Here is a 22,025-nt window from a genome sequence, read left to right as displayed (position 1 = left end):
TTATTGGGGGTTGTAGCTCTCGGAGGTCGTGGTTTGGGGATTCAGAGACGTTGCAGGCTGTGTTTATTGGGGTCACGGTTACGGGGAATTGGCTTTTGGGGACACGCGCGTCCCCGCCCTGCCCCGCTGGGCTCTGACGTATCCCGTTAATCACGGGACTGGAAAATCAGCCGCCGTCTCCGATTTCCCGCTCCGGGAAGGCTGTGGGGGAGGGGCAGCGCCGGGGCTGTGGGGCGGCCCTATTCTGGAGCCGCTGAGGCGCCATGAGCGCGGTCTCCTGGCGCGTCCCTGAGTGTCACGTGAGGCCGTTGGAGGAGCTCCGTCCCGACGGGGCCCTGGGCCCTACAGGCGTCCATCTGAGGGAGCCGGCTCCTCCGTCCCATTCCCTGAGCCCCGCACCCACCCCACTGAGTGGCGTCCCCATATGGTCCTCCGCTTTGGGGTGGGAGCAGCCCCCCCCCCCGAAAAGTACTGTGAGGGGTTAATGATGGGCTGCGTGATGAACAAAATCCCGTTAGTGAACCCGAGGCCTTTGGTGACACCCACCCCTGTGCTGCAGAGTTCGCTCCTCCACCTCCTGCCGGTGGTGCTGACCCCATAGGAATCGCCCCAGAGATGGTCCCCATGGGGGCAGGCCATATAGATCCTAAATAGATGGATATCCGTGGGTTTGGCACGCTGGACCAGCGTGAATCCCCACAGATCCGTGGGGTGGGTCCATCCCTCGTTCCCCGTGGCAACGTGGCCGGATGGGGATGCCCGCATCCCGGCTTTGGGGTGGGGGGGGAACTCTGGGTGTAATAGGGCAGAAATCCAAAGAACTTTGCCCGCTGTGCAGATGGAGCGTGGCGCCTCGGAAGCCTTCATCCTGCTGTTAGGGCCATAAAACTCTCTCCGGTTCCATAAAGCCTTATCTCGGCGGATATGGGCAGCGGGGCCGCGACAGTTCTGGAAACCCGAGAGCAGTTCACTCCCCAGACCCCACAGCGACGACTTCCCCCACGTTTCCCACACAGGGAAACGCTCTCCCGGGACAGGTGTGGCCACGCAGCGTTTCCCCTACGGAGCAGTGCGGCTGTTCCGTGTTAGGGGGATGAGGGCACTGCTGTGGGTCCGGGAGATGTGATGGGGGATTTCTGTAGGGCAGAGTGGTTGGGGGGAAGCCGTCCTGTGTTGGGCTGGGGTGACCGGGCAGTGGGCTGTGTGTGTTGGGTGTATGGGATGGGGGTGGGGTTGGAACGGGGATGGGATGGAGGGGGGGATGAGAATGGGTTTAGGATGTGAAGGGAATGGGATTCAGGCTGGGATGGGATGGGCATGCAATGAGGATGGGACGGGGATAGGAATGGGATGGGGATGAGGATAGTAATTGGGATGGGACTGGGATGGGATAGGGATGGAATGGGACACGGATGGGGGTAGGATGGGATGGGCATGCAGTGGGGATGGGATGCGGATGAGGACAGTGACAGGGATGGGGACAGACAGGGATGAAGATGAATGGGGATGAGGATTAGGAGTTTGGCAGGGAGGGAATGGAGTATGGGATGGTGTGGGAATGGGATGAAGTGGGATGGAGGTGGGATAGGGATGAGAATGGATATGGGATGGGAGGGAGATAGGGAGGGGTAGAAATGAGGATGGGGATGGGATAGTGTGGGAATGGGAATGGGGATGGGAAAGAGGACAGGAATGGGGAGGGGATGGGATGAGGGGGGAAGAATGGGAACGGGGAGGGGATGGGGACGGATGGGACCAGCGCAGCCGCCGGCAGAGCCACGCTCAGCGTGGACACGAGGCTTTAGAGCCGTGTTTAAGCTCTGTGCCCCCGTCCCCCCCGTGCCCAAAGCTGATTTCTGCCCTTCCCTCTGCGTGTCCGGGCTGGGAAACGGCGCGGGGTTACGACGGGGAAGCGATTCCTTCCGGCGCTGCCCTCCCGCCTCGCTAATCCGTCTGATGGAATTAAGGACCCATCCTCGCTAAACCTCTTTGCTCACAGCTCCTCTTCCGGAGCCGCGCGTGGCTGCGGTCACGTAGGGACGGGGGTGTGGGGACGGCAGCCGCGTGCCCCCCCCGGGGCAGGTAGCATCTTCCCCATTAAAAATAAAGGAAAGGAGATGGGGAGCGGATTCGTCACCGAATCTCCCGTGATGAAAAGCAATGGCACCGCTGCACGGCGCGGCGCTCCGTGACCCATAGCGCTGCGACAGCGGCGCGGCCCCACGGGACCCCCAGCGGGGAGCGCGACCCCCACGGAGCGTGGGATCTCCGCTCTGTCGCGGCTCCATCCCACGGTTCTGGGGATTAGAGCCGTGCCCCGCCGCGATCCCGACTTATCTGCGCCGTGCCCAGCCAACGGCCGCGGATCAGCCGCCATAAAGCCGCCCCGCTCCCGGCAAAAGGGCCAAAAAGGGCCACCGAGATATGGGGACGGTGGCCACTGAGACGGGGACCATGGCCACTGAGGTGGGGACAGTGACCACCAAGGCTGGGATGATGACCACTGAGATGGGGACGATGACCACCGATATTGGGATGATGAGCACCAACACGGGGGCGGTGGCCACCCCGATGGAGATGATGGCCACCCCCATGGGGACAATGACTACCAAGGCTGGGATGAAGACCACCAACATGGGGTCAGTGACCACCCCGATGGGGCCGATGACCATTGAGATGGGGATGACCACTCAGATGGGGACAGTGACCAACGATATTGGGATGATGACCACCAAGACTGGGATGATATCCACTCAGATGGAGATAACCACTGAGATGGGGACAGCGACCACCAACATGGGGACAGTGATCACTGGGACTGGGACGACGGCCACCGAGATGGGGTCAGTGACCACCGAGATGGGAACGATGACCACCGAGATGGAGATGATGGCCACCAAGATCGAGACAATGACGGCTGAGCAGGCGGCGAGTGGGACAGGCAGCGTGCAGGTAAGGTGTCCCACATCTGTAGGATCTCCTCCGCTTTGGGATCAGCATAGGGATGCTCCGTCCCATCAGAAGTGGTGGGGGAGGGGATTCTGGACATCATGCCGTGGATTCGTGAGCAAGTCATGACCAAGTCCCAAATAATCGGAGGATGGGGGCAACTGCACGTGGAGCTGTCGCGTGCTGGACATGTTCTGCGCACTGTTTTGTTCCCTCCCAGTGAATTCAGGGAAGGCACGTGGCTGGGGGGGCCGGGACGCGCTCCTCCGTGGGGGAGGAGCGGAGCAGAGCGTGGCTGACAAACTTTGTGGGTTCCTGGGAAGGAAGCGACGTTTCCCCTCATAGTTTGCGATGACCTCGGGTGGAGATCAGAATGTGGGAAGAAGCAGCTGTCGCTCTGTGGGGTCTGCTTCCCTTCCCCCCACTGCACTGCCCCACAGATGGACATGGCTCTGTGAGCTCTCAGAGCCACAGGGACCCCCCAAATCCATACAGCCCCCCCCCGAGATCCATAGGGCATCCCCAGATCCATAAGGGGTCCCCCAGACCCACAGGGATCCCCCAAATTCATGGGGACCCTCAAATCCAGGGTATGTGCAGAGCCATAAGGGACCCCCAGACCCATAGGGACCCCCAGACCCATAGTGCTGCGGGATCCATTCCCGCGGGTGGGGACGTTCTTGAGGGTTTGCTCCTCCCTTTCCATTTCCCCCCCACTTCCCCTCTTCATTTCCCCTCCACTTTTCTCCCCCTTATTCCCTTTCCCCCCTTTTCCCTTAGTTCCCATCTCCCCCCTCTCCCTTCCCACCCAGCCCCCCCATCCCCTATATACACCCCAAAAAGCCACCAGGACCCCGAGGCATCGGGGCCAAAAGATGAACCCGTGGGGTCACAGGGGCAGAGAGCCCCCACATCCCACAGTGGCCTCAGGCACCGACTTATGGGGCAGCATCGGGGTGGGGGGGGGGGGAAAGGGGGGGCGTTGGGATTTGGGGCGCCCCAGTGCCCAGAGCTCTGCCGTGGGGTGACGGGCGCCGTGCGATGCGGGATGACGGGTGCACACGGATGGCTGCACGCGGGCGGCGGGGCACGTTGTGGGACATGTGATGGCACACGGGGCCGTGGGGCGGGCGGTGCGGGGCACAGTGCATGGACACGTGTTCCCCCCCCCCCCCATAGACATCCCCTCCCCCACGTGCATCCTCTCCCATCCCATATGTGCCTGCTCCATTGAAGCTCACCCTGTCCTCTCCCCCACCCCATGGACGCATCTTTGTCCCATGTAAGCCCCATATACATCCTCCACTCTATATAGATGCCCACCCCATACATCCCCCCAGAACAGCCCCTCACCCCTTATTTCATGCCCACCTCTCCCACCCCACACATCCATCCCATATATCCCTACCCCATATACAACCCCCAGTACACCCCCCATACTCTCCCACCCCATAAACCCCCGGCACCCAGTACACCCATTCCCCATACACCCCCACACCCCATACACACCCCCACCCCACACATCCCTAGCTCATATACCCCTCCTTGCCCCAGATACAGCCCCCATGCCCCATACATGCCCCCACCCTATACACCTACCCACCCCAACCCCCCACCCCACACACTTCCCACCTCATACAACCCCCATATACACATCCTGAACCCCCCCAACCCCATAAAGCTCTGCCCAATACCCACATTCTCCATCCCGCACCTCCCCACCCCATACACACCCTGAACCCACACCTTCACCCCATATATACCCACAGCCCCCACCCATACGTACCCCCGCCCCACACCCCCTCCCCATAGATACACTGACCCCACACATCCCCTCCCTCCCCATAAACACTCCCACCCCACACTACCACCCCATCCATCCATACCCCCCCCCACAGGCAACCCCCACCCCATAAACCCGCACCCGATACATACAACCCCCACTCCATATACCCCCCACCCCAGAAATAACTCCTCCACCCCCTACACACACACACCCCCATCCCACACCCCATACACAACCCCATACAAACCCCTACTACGCACCCCCCCATCTCGCACTCCCCCCTCACATCCCTATCCCATACATATACCACCCCCTAACCCCAGACCCCCTCACCCTATACACCCCCTCGCCCCATACAATCCCCTTCAACACCCCCCTCCCAACCCCAAACCCCCTCACCCTATACACTCCCTCCCCCACCCCATAGATAGCCCTGCTACGCACACCCCTAACCAGTACCCTCCCCACACCCCTGACCCATACATACACCCCCCAACCCCACACCCCCTCACCCTATACCGCCCCCCCGCCCCATACAATCCCCTGCAACACCCCCCCATCCCATACATACCCCCCCTCCCAACCCCAGACCCCCTCACCCTATACACCCCCCCACCCCATACAATCGCCTGCAACACCCCCCATCCCATATATACCCCCCAACCCCAAACCCCCTCACCCTATACCGCCCCCCGCCCCATACAATCCCCTGCAACACCCCCCCCATCCCATACATACCCCCCCTCCCAACCCCAGACCCCCTCACCCTATACCCCCCCGCCCCATACAATCCCCTGCAACACCCCCCATCCCATACATACCCCCAAACCCCCTCACCCTATACCGCTCCCTGCCCCATACAATCCCCTTCAACACCCCCACATCCCATACATACCCCCCCCAACCCCAGACCCCCTCACCCTATACCCCCCGCCCCATGCCCACCCCCTCCGCTTAGAGCGCCCCCTAGCGGCGCGCCGTCCCGCCTGGGGGGGGCACACACCCTCGCGGTTCCGCCAATGGGGGCGCGGCGGCCGCGCGGCGTCACGCGGGGGCCGGGGAACTCCTCAATGAGGCGCAGCGCGACGGGCGCGATCCGGAGCACCGCACCGCTCCGCTCCGCACCGCCACGCCGACATGATCGCGTCCCATCTGCTCGCGTACTTCTTCACCGAGCTCAACCACGACCAGGCGCAGAAGGTGGGCGGGGGGAGCGGGGAAGTTGAAGGGGTGGGGGGGGGGGGGGAAGTTGGGGATGGAGGGGGAGAAGTGGAAAGGTGAAAAGGGGAAGGGGTGTCGGAAGAGGGGAGGGATGGAGGGGCGGAAGGAAGGGAGGGGAGAGAGGGGGGAAGGGGGAGAGAAAGGAGGGAAGTGGGGAAAAGGGGGAGGGAAAAAAGAGGGATGGGGAAAGGGGGAAAGGTAAAAAGGGGAGAGAAAAGGGGAAAAAAGCAGAGGGAGAGGAGGAAAAAGGGAGAGGGGAAAAAGGGAAAGGGAAAGGAGGGAAGAAAGGGGAAGGGGGAAAACAGAAAAAGGGGAAAGAGGGGGAAAAAGGGGGAAAAAAGGAGAAAAAGAAAGCGAAAGGAAAAATGGGGGGGTGGATGGGGCGAAAAAGAAGTGAAAAGGAGGAAGAAAGCGGAGGAAAAAGGAAAAAAGGCGGAAAAAAAGAGCGCCGGCGCCGGCACTGTCCCCGCGTGGCCGTGGGCGGGCAGAGCGCTGCCGCCGTGCGGGACGTGCCCCGCGTGTCCCCGCGGCCGGTGGGGGGGGGCAGCGGGCCGGGGGGGTCCCGCGGGACGTGGGGCAGCGAAACGCGGTGGGATTCGGCGGACGGAGCGGCGGAGCGGGGCTGAGCGCGGCCCCTTTGTTCGACGGAGCATCGCGTGGTGGATGCGGGGCGGGGGGCGGCGGTCCCGTGGGGCGGCTGTGGGGGGTGGGGGCTGCGCATGGGGCAGCGATGGGGAGGAGAGCGGCGCGCCACGCTGGCTGCGCCGGGTAAGAAAGGGCGCGGGGGGGGGAGGGGGGGGGAAGAAAGAGGGGGAAAAAAGTGCCGAAAGTGCGCGGGGAGCGCTGCCCCGATGTGTGGGGCGAAGCTGAAGCGATGTGGCACGTGGGGCCGGGTTGTGTAACGCGGGGTGGGAGGGGGGAGTGGGGGGGGGGGGGGTCCGGCAGCGCTGCCGTTGCGGTGCGGCTCCGTCCCAGCGCTGCGCGGAGCGGCTATGGGGCGGCGGGGGGGGGGTTGGGGGAGGGGAGGGGGTCGGTGTTTGAGGCTGGGGGGGTTGGGGACGGGGTTTGACCCCGCACGGCTGAGCTGCCCCATAGGGGACCCGCGCGGTGCGCGTCCTGTGGGGCGGGAAATGTGGGGTGTGCGGGTCCGTTCCGTCCCGTTTGTTCGCGTTTTCAGACCGATGGGCGTCGAGGAGGGGGTGTGGGGGGGTCCCGCTGCGTTTTTGCTCTCCGTGGTGCAGAAGGGGGTCCGGGACGGCCCCACAATGCCGTCCTCCCCCCCCGCACCGAACCGCCCGCAGCCTTCACCCCTTCACCAAAACCCCAAACGGAGTGTGTGTGTGTGGGGGGGGGGGGGGGGGAGGGCAGCCGCCCCATATCACCCCCCCAGCTGAGCTCTGACCGTGCTCTCATGGGATGCAGTGTGTCCTGGGGGCAGCAGGGTGACAGTGGGGTGAGTGACAGCGGGGGTAACTGAAGCAGGGTGACAGTGGGGTGGGTGGCAATGGGATGGCAGCGGGGTGGCAGCAAGGTGACTCAGACACGCGGGGTGACAGCGGGGTGACAGTCCGTGACTCCCAGCACACGCACCGGGGGCAGCAGCTCTCCTTCTCCAGTACTTTTCCTCACCTCCCCCCCATTCCCCCTCCCACCCCAATTGGGGATTGCGGGGTTCTGAGAGCAGCCCCTCCTCATCCCAGCAGTGGGATGGACAGACAGACAACCCCCCCCCCCCCCCTCCCCATTTCCACTGCCTTAAGGGATTTTAGGGGTGGATTTTCAGAGGTGTCCGAGCGCTTTCATCATCCCCTGCAGATGATGAATGGGGCCAAGGAGGGATGGATGGGGCTGAGAAATGGCGAGTGGGGCCGGGGGTGATGAACGGGGCAAGGAGTGATGAGTGGGGCTGAGAAATGATGAGTGGGGCTGAGGGGGGATGCATGGGGACAAGGAGGGGTGAGTGGGGCCAGGGGGTGAATGGGGCCAAGGAGGGCTGAGTGAGGCTGAGGAGGGATGGGTGAGTGGGGCTGGGGGAGGGGATGAGTGGGGCTGAGGAGGGGTGAATGGGGCTGAGGATGCATGGATGGGTGAGTGGGGCTGAGAAGTGGGTGCAGGGATCGGGAGGAGGAACCGGCCGAGCAGGAACGCGCGTGACTCAGCCTGGCTGGAAGTGACTCGGGGCTGTGTCACGGGGGCTCGGCTGCGGTGTGGGGTCACAGCGTGCGGCACGTGGGGATGTGGGTGAGGATGTGGGGCTGCGGGGTCACGGGGGCAGCGCGGCCTTCGTCACCTTCCGGGATTGGAAAACGGGGTCAGCGCTCCCCAAACCCGTGGGGTTCTGTGGGGCAAAGGGTTGGGTAAGAGCCTGGGGGGGCGGGGGGGTCAGTGCTTGGGGTTTTCACTTCCATGCAGCGCAGGGTTAAGCCTGCCCCGTCCTGGACGCGGCTTTCGTGCAGAAGAGCTGTTTGTCTCTGCTGCCAAAAAGTGAAAGAATCTGCCCCGAAAAGCGCAGCCCCACTCCTGCAGCTGCGGGGCCCCGGGGAGAGGGGGGGTTGGAGTGGGGACAGTGCTGCTCCAGAGATAATACCCCAAAAAAGGGGAACTGAAGGCACCACCCTTCCTACGGCGGGGGGGATGGGAGGGGGGGGTTGGGGCGGGACGTGGGTGCCCTGACCCAGCTGAGCCGGGTGGGACGGGCTCTGAGTTTGGTGGAGAAGATGATCCCGGGTTTAAAAGGGCTTTTGGGATTAGAGGAAGGTGACCCCGCGCCTCGTGATGCCGCTGCGCGCAGGTACAGCGCGGGGGGCACGTGGGGGTGGGGGTGGGGGGGCGACATGGCCGCCCTCTGTGGGGTGACTGTGCGGGACGTGGGGATGTAGGGACGTGCCTGCAGACAGGTGAGCTGAGCTGAGCTGAGCTGAGCTGAGCTGAGCTCTCTGGGTGGGGTTTCCCTCTGAGCTGTCCGCTGCCCTTTAATTAGCGGTAAGGGAAGGTCACGGCCGCCCGCCCTCCTCCCGCTGCCCGTCACCCCTGCCCGGCTGGGAGCTGGCAGCTGCCTCGGGATGCGGTGTTCCCTTTCAAGGCGCTCTGGTGCCGTGTATGGAGTGAGCAGCTCCCGGCGGTGACCCCCGCACGGCTCCGCAGTCCCTCCCCCTCCACAGAGCAGCGGGGGGTGTCACACTGCCATCCCCACGGGTGGGAATCCAACCCCAGGGCACAGAGCTGGGCTGGGGCAGCGTGTTCGGGTCCCTGCAGCTTGGGGTTCTGGGCTCACCTGTGGGACTGGGCTTCACTTCAGCCACCCATGCAGTCAGACTTCGCTCGGGCCGTCATCTGTGGGGCTGCGCTTTGCTTGGGGCACCTTAGGGTTGGGTTTCTCTTGGGCCACCTGTGGGGCTGAGCGTCTGTTGGGCCACCTGTGGGGTTGGATTTCTCTTGGGGCGCCTGTGGGGTTGGACTTCATTTGGGTCAGCTTAGTGTTGTGCTTCTCTTGGACCACCTTAGGGTTGGGTTTCTCTTGGGCCACCTGTGGGGTTGAGCATCTGTTGGACCACCTGTAGGGATGGACTTCATTTAGGTCACCTGTAGGGTTGGACTTCTCTTGGGTCATCTGTAGAGTTGGACTTCATTTGGGCCACCTTAGGGTTGGGTTTCTCTTGGGTCACCTATAGGGTTGGGTTTCTCTTGGACCACCTTAGGGTTGGGTTTCTCTTGGACCACCTCAGGGTTGGACTTGTGTTGGGCCACCTCAGGGCTGGGTTGCGAAGCAGCCCCGGGTGTTCGGGAAGATGTGTGGGAGCGTCTCTCTGTGCACGTCCCCATCGTCCCCCGCTGTGGGTGACCTGCTCCCATCCCCCATCCGCAGCGTGGTCCCAGTGTGCCCCCTCCCCACCGCTCACCTGCTGCCCCCCCGTGCCCCACAGGTGGACAAGTACCTGTACCACATGCGGCTCTCCGAGGACACGCTGCAGGAGGTGTCCGAGCGCTTCCGCAAGGAGATGGAGAAGGGGTTGGGCGCTGACACCAACCCCACCGCCTCCGTCAAGATGCTGCCCTCCTTCGTCAGGTCTACCCCGGATGGGACAGGTACGGCGCGACGGGGACAGCTCCTGCCCCCCCTGGGCTGATGCCCCATCAGTGTGGGGGCCCCACTCGGACCGGTGGGGTGGGAGTGGCCCTCCCGTGCCCGGTGCTGGCAGGACGGGGGCAGTCACCGGGTCTGGCTCATTGCTCCTCATTAGTGCTGAATGGGACGGGCACCACGTGAGGAAGCAGCTCACAATGCTGCCTTTCTGCTCCTTCCCACGCGGCTCTCGTCCTCCCCGAGGGACCGTCCCCGCTGGGCCGGGGGGGCACAGCTCCGCTTCGGGCTCCCAATGGTGCATCCCACACCAAATGAATTCCCCTCGCGGTCGTTGGGTGGAGGTGCTCTCAGAGTGGTCCTGCGGGGTCCTGAGGGTGGAATGGAGCTGCTGGGAAAGCATGGGGTTGTAGTAGCATGGAATGGGTGGGTTGGAAGGGTCCTTAAAGGTCACAGAGCCATGGGATGGTTGAGTTGGAAGGGACCTTAACAGTCTTAGAGCCATGGGATGATTGGATTGGAAGGGTCCTTAAAGATCATAGAGACGTTGAATGAATGAGTTGGAAGGGTCTTTAAAGATCACAGTCATTGAGTGGTTGAGTTGGAAGGGTCCTTAAAGACTGTAGAGACGTTGAATGGGTGAGTTGGAAGGGTCCTTAAAGAGCATGGAGTTATGGGATGGTTGGGTTGGAAGGGTCCTTAAAGACTGTAGAGACGTTGAATGGGTGAGTTGGAAGGGTCCTTAAAGAGCATGGAGTTATGGGATGGTTGGGTTGGAAGGGTCCTTAAAGACTGTAGAGACGTTGAATGGGTGAGTTGGAAGGGTCCTTAAAGAGCATGGAGTTATGGGATGGTTGGGTTGGAGGGGTCCTTAAAGACTGTAGAGACGTTGAATGGGTGAGTTGGAAGGGTCCTTAAAGAGCATGGAGTTATGGGATGGTTGAGTTGGAAGGGTCCTTAAAGAGCATGGAGTTATGGGATGGTTGGGTTGGAAGGGTCCTTAAAGATTGTAGAGATGCTGAATGGATGATTTGGAAGGGTCCTGAAGGAGCATGGAGCTATGGGATGGTTGGGTTGGAGGGTCCTTACAGGTCACCCAGCTCCACCCCTGCTGTGTAAAACTCATCCCCCCATCCCACGGTGTTCCTGCCCCACTCCCACCCACACCCCCATCTCCGCTCGGCCCCATCCCAGTGAGCCCCATAATTCGGGGCTCACCCGAGGGCGACCCCGACAGAGCCCCGAGCATCGCCCCCGGGCTGCCCCTGCTCTGCGGGCGTCGGTGATACGCGCGTCACCTCGCAGGTGGTGCGGATGAGGTGGGCTTACACCGGCGGGTCACGCTGAGATGTGGGGCGAGGGCACGGCGTGCTCAGCACCACGGGACCGGGATCTGTGGGGCCGTTGTGGACAGCGAACAGCCGTGCCGTGCCGTGCTGTGCCATGCTGTGCTGTGCTGTGCTGTGCTGTGCCATGCTGTGCTGTGCTGTGCTGTGCTGTGCCGTGCTGTGCCGTGCTGTGCTGTGCCATGCCATGCTGTGCTGTGCCGTGCCGTGCCGTGCTGTGCTGTGCCATGCAGTGCTGTGCCGTGCCATGCCGTGCTGTGCTGTGCCATGCTGTTCTGTGCCATGCCGTGCTGTGCAGTGCCATGCTGTGCTGTGCCATGCCGTGCTGTGCAGTGCCATGCTGTTCCGTGCCATGCCGTGCTGTGCAGTGCCATGCTGTGCTGTGCAGTGCCATGCTGTGCCGTGCCATGCTGTGCTGTGCCATGCTGTGCTGTGCCGTGCCGTGCCATGCCATGCAGTGCCACGCTGTGCTGTGCCGTGCCATGCTGTGCCGTGCCATGCTGTGCTGTGCTGTGCTGTGCCATGCCGTGCTGTGCCATGCTGTGCCGTGCCATGCTGTGCCGTGCCATGCTGTGCCGTGCCATGCTGTGCCATGCCATGCTGTGCCATGCCGTGCAGTGCCATGCTGTGCCGTGCCATGCTGTGCCGTGCCATGCTGTGCCGTGCCATGCTGTGCTGTGCTGTGCTGTGCCATGCCATGCTGTGCCATGCCGTGCAGTGCCATGCTGTGCCGTGCCATGCTGTGCTGTGCCATGCCGTGCTGTGCCATGCCGTGCCGTGCCATGCTGTGCCGTGCCATGCTGTGCCGTGCCATGCTGTGCTGTGCCATGCTGTGCAGTGCAGTGCTGTGCAGTGCAGTGCTGTGCTGTGCCGTGCTGTGCCGTGCCATGCCATGCTGTGCTGTGCCATGCTGTGCTGTGCCATGCTGTGCTGTGCTGTGCCATGCCATGCTGTGCCGTGCCATGCTGTGCTGTGCTGTGCTGTGCCATGCCATGCTGTGCCGTGCCATGCTGTGCTGTGCTGTGCTGTGCCATGCCATGCTGTGCCATGCCGTGCAGTGCCATGCTGTGCCGTGCCGTGCCGTGCCATGCCATGCAGTGCCACGCTGTGCTGTGCCGTGCCATGCTGTGCCGTGCCATGCCGTGCTGTGCTGTGCTGTGCCATGCCGTGCAGTGCCATGCCGTGCAGTGCCATGCTGTGCCGTGCCATGCTGTGCCGTGCCATGCTGTGCTGTGCTGTGCTGTGCTGTGCCGTGCCATGCTGTGCTGTGCAGTGCAGTGCAGTGCCGTGCCGTGCCGTGCCGTGCTGTGTGTTTGCCTTCCTGTTTGCTCACATCTTATCGTGGTGTGAGGCAGCGCCCGGAGCCCAAACCTCCGGGTGTGCGGGAAATCAGAGCTCTGCTGCTCCGACATGGGCACAGCGGGGCGGGGGGGGCGATATGGGTGCAGGCGGCTGTAGGGTTAGGAGTAGGGTTCGGGGTGGGGTAGGGCTCGGCTCTCTGCTCGCTCTGTGGACGCTGGGATCTGCTTTCCTGCGTCCATGCCCTGGGCATCGTCCGTGTCCCCACACCGCCGTGTTCACCGACGGCACGAAGGCCCCACGATGTCACCGTCCACGTCCCCGTGTCACTGCACACCAATGTCATGAGGGTCCCACGGGGCCACCGTCCACAAAAGGGTCTCCTCCGGTGTGGGGAAGGGCAGAGTGTGTGTGGGGGGGGGGGAGAGGAGCTCTCTTGGGATCTGGTGTCGCAGGGCCCGGTGCTGTGACCTTACGGGACCTGCGGGGCTGGGGGATCACCCTGTGGTTTTGGGGTAACCCCTGTGGGAGTTTTGGGGCAAACCCCTTTGGCGTTCCGGGACTACGTCCTGGAGAGTTTTGGGATTCAGCCCTGTCATTTTGGGGATAGCCTGTGGTATTGGGGTTCAACCCTATGGCTTTAGGGATAACCCCTGTGGAGTTTTGGGCTTCAGCCCTGTCGTTTGGGATAACCCCTGAGGTTTTGGGGTTAAATCCTGCACAGTCTGGGGGTTCATCTCTGTGGTTTTAGGGCTCACCCCTGTGGAGATTTGGGGTTCAGCCCTATGGATTTTTGAGGTTCAGCCCTGCAGGTTTGGGGCGCACTCACATAGGGCTTTGGGGTTCACCCCTGTGGTTTTGGAGCTCAGCCATGTAGAGCTTCGGGGTTCATCCCTGTGGTTTTGGGGTCACCCCTGTGGTTTGAATTTTGGGGTCCACCGCCGTCTCCCCCCTCCCCCAGAGGACGGAGACTTCTTGGCGCTGGACCTCGGGGGCACCAACTTCCGCGTGCTGAGGGTGAAGGTGTCCGACAACGGCCTGCAGAAGGTGGAGATGGAGAGCCAGATCTACGAGATCCACGAGGACCTCATGCGAGGCAGCGGGATGCAGGTGGGCCCCCCCGTCCCCATTGCCCGCCCCAAAAGGAGCGCCCACCTCCAGAAGGGCAGTAGTCGAGACGACGCTGAGATGTCCTGCAAGACACCGCGATGTCCTTCGAGACGTCAGGATGTCCTTCGGGACCCTGAGATGTCCTTTGAGATGACATGGGGACGTCACCGTTGCTCACCCTCACCCGTTGCCTTTCAGCTCTTCGACCACATCGCCGAGTGCCTGGCCAACTTCATGGAGAAGCTGAAAATCAAGGACAAGAAGCTGCCGCTCGGCTTCACCTTCTCCTTCCCGTGCCACCAGACCAAGCTGGACGAGGTGGGTGTGGGATGGAGGGTGCCGGGGGGAGGTGGCTGGTCCGGGGGGCGGGATGTGCTGGGTTGGGGGTCTGTGCTCTTGTGGGGTTACACCTGGAGCACTGGAGGCAGCCCCACAGGGCCCTACGGTCATCTCATGACCCTACAGACCCACATCTCATGGGTCCTACAGCCCCACATAGCCCTATAGTCACCTCATGGCCCTGCAGACCCATGTGGCCCTACAGCCCCACATCTTGTGTGTTCTGCAGCCCCCACATGGCCCTACACCTCTCATGGGTCCTACAGTCACCTCACAGCCCTGCAGCCCCTCTTGGCCCTATGGTCATCTCATGACCGTACAGACCCACATCTCATGGGTCCTACAGCTCCATATAGCCCTATAGTCACCTCATGGCCCTGCAGACCCACGTGGTCCTACAGCCCCACGTCTCATGCATTCTGCAGCCCCACATGGCCCTACAGTCACCTCATGGCCCTGCAGACCCACATGGCCCTACACATCTCACGGGTCCTACAGCCCCTCTTGGCCATACAGTCATCACATGTCCCTCCAGCCCCACGTGTCCCTCCAGCCCCACATGTCCCTCCAGCCCCACGTGGCCCTCCAGCCCCACATGTCCCTCCAGCCCCACATGTCCCTCCAGCCCCACATGTCCCTCCAGCCCCACGTGGCCCTCCAGCCCCACATGTCCCTCCAGCCCCTCATGACTCCACTCTCAGCCGCAGGGTGTGAATGACCCTTTGTGGCCGGATCCCCGTGTGCCCCGCGGCACACAGAGGGCTCTGTGCCTCCCTCGTTCTGCTCTCGGGGAGCAGCTGCCGGTGCCGCCATGGGGACGTGCCGAGCACCACATCGGCACCAGCGGTCTCACTGGGCACTGCCCGCACCGCCGCGCCCCGCTGCGGTTGGGCGGCCCCGCGGCACGTCCGTGGCTCGGTGCTTCGGGTGCGGGGAGTCGTGCTCCCGTCACGGCGCTGCGCGGTGGTGGGTGAGACCCCGTCCCATTGGTGCCCTCCGCGTGCGATGGAGCCGGTTTTGCTGCAGGGCTCCATGAAGCCAAGCGCAGAGGTCACGTCCCTCTGCCGGCGGCGGGGAGCGGATGACTCACGTGCCCGTGGCCATGAACTGGGACGTGGGAACCGCTGCAGATGCCGATGGCGCTGATAAGAGGGAGGGGCTGGGCCCGCAGAGCCGTGTCCATCCCTGTACGGAGGAGCGGGATGGGCGGCTCCGACCTTGAGAGATGTGGGTTGGGCTGTACTGACCTCGAGGTGTGGGTCGGGTGGCTCTGACCTCGAGGTGTGGGTCGGTGGGTCTGAACTGGAGCTGTGGGTTGTGTGGTTCTGGCACTGAGACGTAGGTCGGTGGGTTGGTATTTCTGACCTTGAGACGTGGACTGGGTGGTTGTAACCTTGAGCTGTGGGTTGGTGGCCCTGACCTTGAGCTGTGGGTCAGTGGGTCTGGCACTGAGTTGTGGTGTCATGGTGCTGGCTTTGAGTTGTGGGTTGGTGGCTCTGACCTCGAGCTGTGGGTCGGTGGGTTTCGCTTTGAGTTGTGGGTTGGTGGCTCTGACCTCGAGGCGCAGTTTTGTACGTGCAGTGGTTGGGGGTCCCGCTGAGCCCCCTCCTCTATCTCTTCCCCCAACACAGAGCATCCTTGTCAACTGGACGAAGGGATTCAAGTGCAGCAGCGTGGAGGGGAAGGACGTGGTGTCCCTGCTGCGCAAGGCCATCAAGAAGCGAGGGGTGAGGCGTCCCACCCCAAAATCCCGGGATGGGCCGGGATTGTCGCCGTGCAGGCGGGAGCGCTGCGGTGCTCTTTGGCCCTCAGTGCCCCCTCCGCCGTTTCAGGACTTCGACATCGACATCGTGGCGGTGGTGAACGACACCGTCGGCACCATGATGTCCTGCGGCTACGACGACCAAAACTGCGAAGTCGGCCTCATCGTGGGTGAGCGGGGCTGGGGGGGCGGTCGTGGCGGTGCCAACGGGGGGGAGCGGGGGAGGTCCGGCATCCCACACGAGCGTTGTCCCCGCGCTCGGTGCAGGGACGGGCACCAACGCTTGCTACATGGAGGAGATGAGGCACATCGACCTGGTGGAGGGGGACGAGGGCCGGATGTGCATCAACATGGAGTGGGGGCGCCTTCGGGGACGACGGCGTGCTCAACGACATCAGGACCGAGTTCGACCACGAGATCGACATGGGCTCGCTCAACCCCGGCAAGCAGCTGTAAGCAGATTCCTGGCGCCGGCTCCGCCGTTGCGCATCCTCCCATTGTGTGGGACCGGAGGGGTCGTCCCAGTTAAGTGGGTCACAGTGTCCTCCGCTCCGGACCGCGTGGGACTGGGGTTGGCACGTCCGCCCAACGCTCGCTTCCCTCGCCAGCCCTCTGCTCTGGGCCACAAATCCGTCGGCAGCAGAAGGGGAACACCACCACCTCATGTCCGCAGCGCGGTCCTACAGAGTTCCCGTTCCGTGGAGGGGGCGGCGCGGCCGGGACTTGGGGTTAACGGTGGGGGTCCAACCGTGCACCTCTTTGTTCGGAGGTTCGAGAAGATGATCAGCGGGATGTACATGGGCGAGCTGGTGCGCCTCATCCTGGTGAAGATGGCCAAGGAGGGGCTCCTCTTCCGAGGGAAGCTCTCTTCGGATCTGCGCACCACCGGCCGCTTCGAGACCAGATTCGTCTCCGCTATTGAGAAGTGAGGAGGGGTCGGGCGGCTTTGTGGGGTCCCAACCCCCCGCCCGCTGCCTGGGGGAAACGCTGGGCCCCCACGGCGGATTCCCAGGCACAGATCCCTTCTGTTCTTCGGTGCGCAGGGAGAAAGAGGGGCTGCAGAAAGCCCACGAGATCCTCACCAAGCTGGGCCTGGAGCCGTCCCACGAGGACTGCCTGGCCACCCACCGCATCTGCCAGATCGTCTCCACCCGCTCAGCCAACCTCTGCGGGGCCACGCTGGCCGCCGTGCTGCGCCGCATCAAGGAGAACAAAGGCGTGGACCGGCTGCGCTCCACCGTCGGCGTGGACGGCTCCGTCTACAAGAAGCACCCGCAGTAAGTCCGCGGGGCAGCGGGGAGCTGGGGGGGTGGCCTCGGGGTGGGGGCCCATGGGCACCTCCATAGGATCCCAAGGTCTTTGTAGGTCATCTTGGAGTAGGTCTGGCCCCATAGAGGCATCCCATGGGCATCTCCCTTGGATCCCATTTGTTGTCCATCCCAGAGGAGACCTGACCTCACGTTGGGAGGTCCCCGTGGGACACCTCCATTGGATCCCAAAGCCCTTGTGGGCCATCTGACACGACCCGTGGCGACACATTCAGCCCTTCCTCTTCCTCCTCCTCCTCCCTAGCTTTGCCCGCCGCCTCCATAAGACGGTGAGGAAGCTGCTGCCCGACTGCGAGATCCGATTCGTGAGGTCGGAAGACGGCAGCGGCAAAGGGGCGGCCATGGTGACGGCGGTGGCCTACCGGCTGGCGGCCCAGCACAAGGCCCGGCAGGAGATCCTGGAGGCGCTGAAGCTGAGCCACGAGCAGCTCCTGGACGTGAAGCGGAGGATGAGGGTTGAGATGGAGAAGGGGTTGGGCAGGGGAGACGCATGCCGAGGCCACGGTGAAGATGCTGCCGACCTACGTGTGCTCAACTCCGGACGGGACAGGTGAGGGCCCCATATGGCGAAGAGCCCCCGATGTCTGTGCCCCATAGGGACCGTTGTCCCTCTCCGGTGCGTGGCACCGTGTCCCCAAAGCTCCGGGATGACGACGCGGAGCCCTCGGGACATCCCGCACCCACTGCAGCGCCCTTGGTTGGGAAACACCACCTCCCCGTTCCCAGCCACGGTGCCTCCACCCCGCGCTCGCGCTGCTCCTCCTGGGCTCCGTCTCCTCACGCCCCTCTCCTGGCTTTCAGAGAAAGGAGATTTCCTCGCCCTGGACCTGGGGGGGACGAATTTCCGCGTGCTGCTGGTGCGGGTACGGAACGGGATGCGGCGCGGCGTGGAGATGCACAACAAGATTTACTCCATCCCGCTGGAGGTGATGCAGGGCACGGGGGAGGAGGTGAGTCCCACGCGCCCCGCACGGGCAGGCGGGCGTCAGCCCCACTTCCCCACCAGGGACAAACAGCACTGAGGGCATAAAGCGTCCACGGTTGCGCTCTGAGCATCGCGGATGGCTTTGGGGCATTGCTGGGGTGGGGGTGGGGTGGGCTCTGGGGCACTCCACGGAGGGAGGAGCGCGTCCTGTGGGTGGGATGGAGCTGTGTCGGGTCGGGAACGCCTGTGGGGTGTGGGTCGCGCGGTGACGCTGCCCCCCATGCCCCGGCTCTGCGCACACAGCTCTTCGACCACATCGTCCACTGCATCTCCGACTTCCTGGAGTACATGGGGATGAAGGGAGTGTCGCTCCCGTTGGGCTTCACCTTCTCCTTCCCGTGCCACCAGACCAACCTGGACGAGGTGAGCCCGGCACCGGCGGGACCCCGAGCGTGTCCCCCAGATCTGGGGGCTGTGGGGTGCTCCCGTCCCACCCCGCTCACCCCAATCCTCTTTTCCCCCTCCAGGGGATTCTCCTCAAGTGGACGAAGGGTTTCAAAGCCACGGGCTGCGAAGGGGAGGACGTGGTGGGGCTGCTGAAGGAGGCGATCCACCGCAGGGAGGTGAGCGGGGCGGCTCCGATGGGGCCGGGAAGGAACGAGCTGAGCGCGGTGACGCGGTGCCACCCTCCGCCTTCAGTCATCGGTGGGGGATGGATGTCCAGAGCCCGGAGCTGAGCAGCACTGCCCTCTACCCCACCCCACCCCTGTGGGCTCCACGTGGGCTGCCCCATAACCCCCATGCGGGGCCGTTTGGGGCTATGGGATCCATTTGGGTTGGAAGAGCTCTGCGAAGCCCCAAGCGTTGTGCCGACCCATACTGCTGTGCCCACTGAGTGTGTCCCTCAGTGCCACATCCCCGCTGTCCTGGGTGGTGTCCCCCTCCTCCGTGGGGCAGCAGCTCGGCCTTCGGGACCTCCCATGGGAAACCCCCCAACCCTTCCCCTCCAGGAGTTCGATCTGGACGTGGTGGCGGTGGTGAACGACACGGTGGGCACCATGATGACCTGCGGCTACGAAGACCCCTACTGTGAAGTCGGGCTGATCGTTGGTGAGAGCCGCAGCCGCTCTGCCCCACGTGGGGTCCGCCCTCCCCCCACACCCCCCATGTGCCCCACTGAGACCCTCCCCCCGCAGGCACGGGCAGCAACGCCTGCTACATGGAGGAGATGCGGAACGTGGAGCTGGTGGAGGGCGACGAGGGCCGCATGTGCGTCAATATGGAGTGGGGCGCGTTCGGGGACAGCGGCTGCTTGGATGACATCCAGACCGAGTTCGATTTGGCCGTGGATGAGCTGTCCCTCAACCCCGGGAAGCAGAGGTGCGTGGGGGTGATGCTGAGGCCGTGAGAAGCATTCCCTCGGTGCTGGGACGTAAAGATGGGGCTGGGTGCCGTGGGGTGGGCAGGGCCGTCCCCTCCGCCCTCGGTGTTGACATCATGGGGGGGGGGGGGGAGGGACGCAGCCCCAGACCCCTCTGTGTGCCCACACTCGGCCCCACTGCCCCCTGTCCAGGTTTGAGAAGATGATCAGTGGGATGTACCTGGGTGAGATCGTCCGCAACATCCTGATGGACTTCACCAAGCGAGGGCTGCTGTTCCGGGGCCGCATCTCCGAGCGCCTGAAGACCAGGGGGATCTTCGAGACCAAGTTCCTGTCCCAGATAGAAAGGTGAGGACCTGAGCGTGGCCCTCCCGCTGCGCTCGGGGTGGGTACGGCGCGAGGAACAGAGCGCACCACGCCTCGAGCATCCCTCCGCTTGGCCACGACCCCATGGCTGCCATAGGGGCCGAATGGGTAGCGTGGATATGGGGGGAAACCTCTTCACCACTGTGCCCCCCTCTGCCCCACAGCGACTGCCTGGCCCTGCTGCAGGTGCGCTCCATCCTCCAGCACCTGGGCCTGGAGAGCACGTGCGATGACAGCATCATTGTCAAGGAGGTGTGTGCCGTGGTGGCCCGGCGTGCTGCGCAGCTCTGCGGGGCCGGCATGGCCGCCGTGGTGGATAAGATCCGCGAGAACCGCGGGCTGGAATTCCTCAAGGTGACGGTCGGCGTGGACGGGACGCTCTACAAACTGCACCCACAGTGAGTGCACACAGGGATCCGGGCGGTGGGGTGGAGCACACGTAGGGCTCAGGGCTCTGGGGTGGGTCACACATAGGGCTCAGAGCCCTGTAGTAGATCATATAGGGTCAGGGCTTTGGGGTGGGTCATTCATAGGGCTCAGGGCTTTGGAGTGGGTCACACATAGGGCTCAGGGCTTTGGGGTGGGTCATACAAAGGGTTCAGGACTCCATAGTGGATCATACAAAGGGTTCAGGGCTTTGGGGTGGGTCACAGATAGGGCTCAGAGCCCTGTAGTGGATCATATATAGGGTCAGGGCTTTGGGGTGGAGCACACATAGGGCTCAGGGCTTTGGGGTGGGTCACACATAGGGCTCAGAGCCCTGTAGTGGATCCTATATAGGGTCAGGGCTTTGGAGTGGGTCACACAGAGGGCTCACTGCCCCATGGTGGGGCCGCACAGAGCCCCGAGCACTGTGGTCGTGTTGTGGCCGTGGGCTCTCTGCGCTCGCACTGCGTTGGGCACCGGAGTGAGACGGCAGCGTCAGCACCACGGGACGGCTCTGATGGATCCTTCCTCCTCCTCCTCCTCTTCCCCACAGCTTCTCCACCGTCATGCAGGACACGGTGCGGCAGCTGTCCCCGCAGTGCGAGGTCACCTTCCTGCAGTCGGAGGACGGCAGCGGTAAAGGCGCAGCGCTGATCACGGCGGTGGCGTGCCGGATCCGCGAGGCCGGGCAGCGGTAGGAGCAGCACCGCTGGCTCTGCACCCACGGGACGATTCCTCCCCTCCCTCCCTCGGCACACACACACACACACACACACACACACACACACACACTCACACGCACATGCGCGCGTGGGGCTCCCCGCCCTCTTCGCTTTCCTCGTGGATGTGGCTGAGGCCGAAGGATCCGCGTGGAGCAGAGCGCGTCCCAACATACAGGGCCGTCCCCTCCCCGCGCACCTCCGGCTGCGTTTCCCCCATCGGGGCTGAGCCCCACGGGTGGGGAACCGCTGGGGATGGGGGGGAAGGGGGGTCCCGTGGGATTGCCCCCCGCCCCGGCAGCGCTCGTCGCTCGCTATGTCCTTTAGCGCCGGCACGGAGCCCTCCTTCCTCTTTTGTCCTTAATTTAACTTTCCTTGGGGTCAGACTGGAGAACCCGAAGTCGCGGGGAGGGGTTGGGAGAGAAACACGCGGGGGTGGGGGATGGGAAGGGGGGGGGTGTGCTGCAGCCCCTCCCATCCGAGACGGCGTGGGGCGGAGGACGGAGCTCTCAGGGGACTCCCGTGGGCACCGCGCTCCCGGGGTCGAAATGAAGAAGGGAAGCTGAGGTCGCAGCTGTGGATATGAAGGGATTGGGGTGGGGGGGGAGGGGGGGGCCCGGCCCGGCCCCCCCTCACTGTGATTCGGATCCAAGCCAAAGACGGTGGGGCTGCGAGCAGCGGAGCTGCGCCTGCTGTTCTCCTCTCGTGTTTACACTATTTATTTTTAGCCACGCGACGGCGGATAGAGCAATAGATAGAGAGGCTTCCTTATTTTTGTACTTTTCGTAACGGTTTTCCTGCGAGTGTGGTGGTGTAACCCCCCCCCCCCCGGGCTCCCCCCGCGCCCCAATAAAGATGTGAAACCTGCAGAGCTGCGTTTTCCTGTGGGGGGGTCGGGGCTGAAGCACCGTGGGGCAGTGGGGAACCCCACCCCAAGTTACCAGCTACAGAACAGAGCGCTTTCCTTTCTGGTTTTCTTTTAAAGCT

At 63.5% G+C, this 22,025-nt stretch overlaps 1 protein-coding gene across 1 annotated transcript; it reads left to right on the top strand.

Moving 5' to 3' along the window:
* Positions 1-5,834: 5,834 nt before the first annotated feature.
* On the top strand, positions 5,835-21,052 carry LOC136054025 (hexokinase-2-like). The gene is given in 20 exon segments (XM_065745054.1): positions 5,835-5,935; positions 9,880-10,042; positions 13,644-13,792; positions 13,991-14,110; positions 15,763-15,858; positions 15,964-16,063; positions 16,161-16,252; positions 16,254-16,345; positions 16,663-16,818; positions 16,937-17,170; positions 17,466-17,703; positions 17,705-17,771; positions 18,023-18,171; positions 18,450-18,569; positions 18,674-18,769; positions 19,157-19,256; positions 19,343-19,526; positions 19,720-19,875; positions 20,058-20,291; positions 20,873-21,052. Coding segments are annotated over 20 exon segments (2,754 nt in total). The 5' UTR covers positions 5,835-5,872; the 3' UTR covers positions 21,018-21,052.
* The last annotated feature ends 973 nt before the right edge of the window (positions 21,053-22,025 follow it).

This window comes from Cyrtonyx montezumae, unplaced genomic scaffold (genome assembly GCF_038088225.1).
Source record: "Cyrtonyx montezumae isolate F1298 unplaced genomic scaffold, pur_monq_1.0 scaffold_33, whole genome shotgun sequence".
Taxonomy (NCBI): Eukaryota; Metazoa; Chordata; class Aves; order Galliformes; family Odontophoridae; genus Cyrtonyx; species Cyrtonyx montezumae.
The sequence above is the reverse complement of the archived record's forward strand: the minus strand, read 5'-3'. Positions and strand labels throughout refer to the sequence as shown.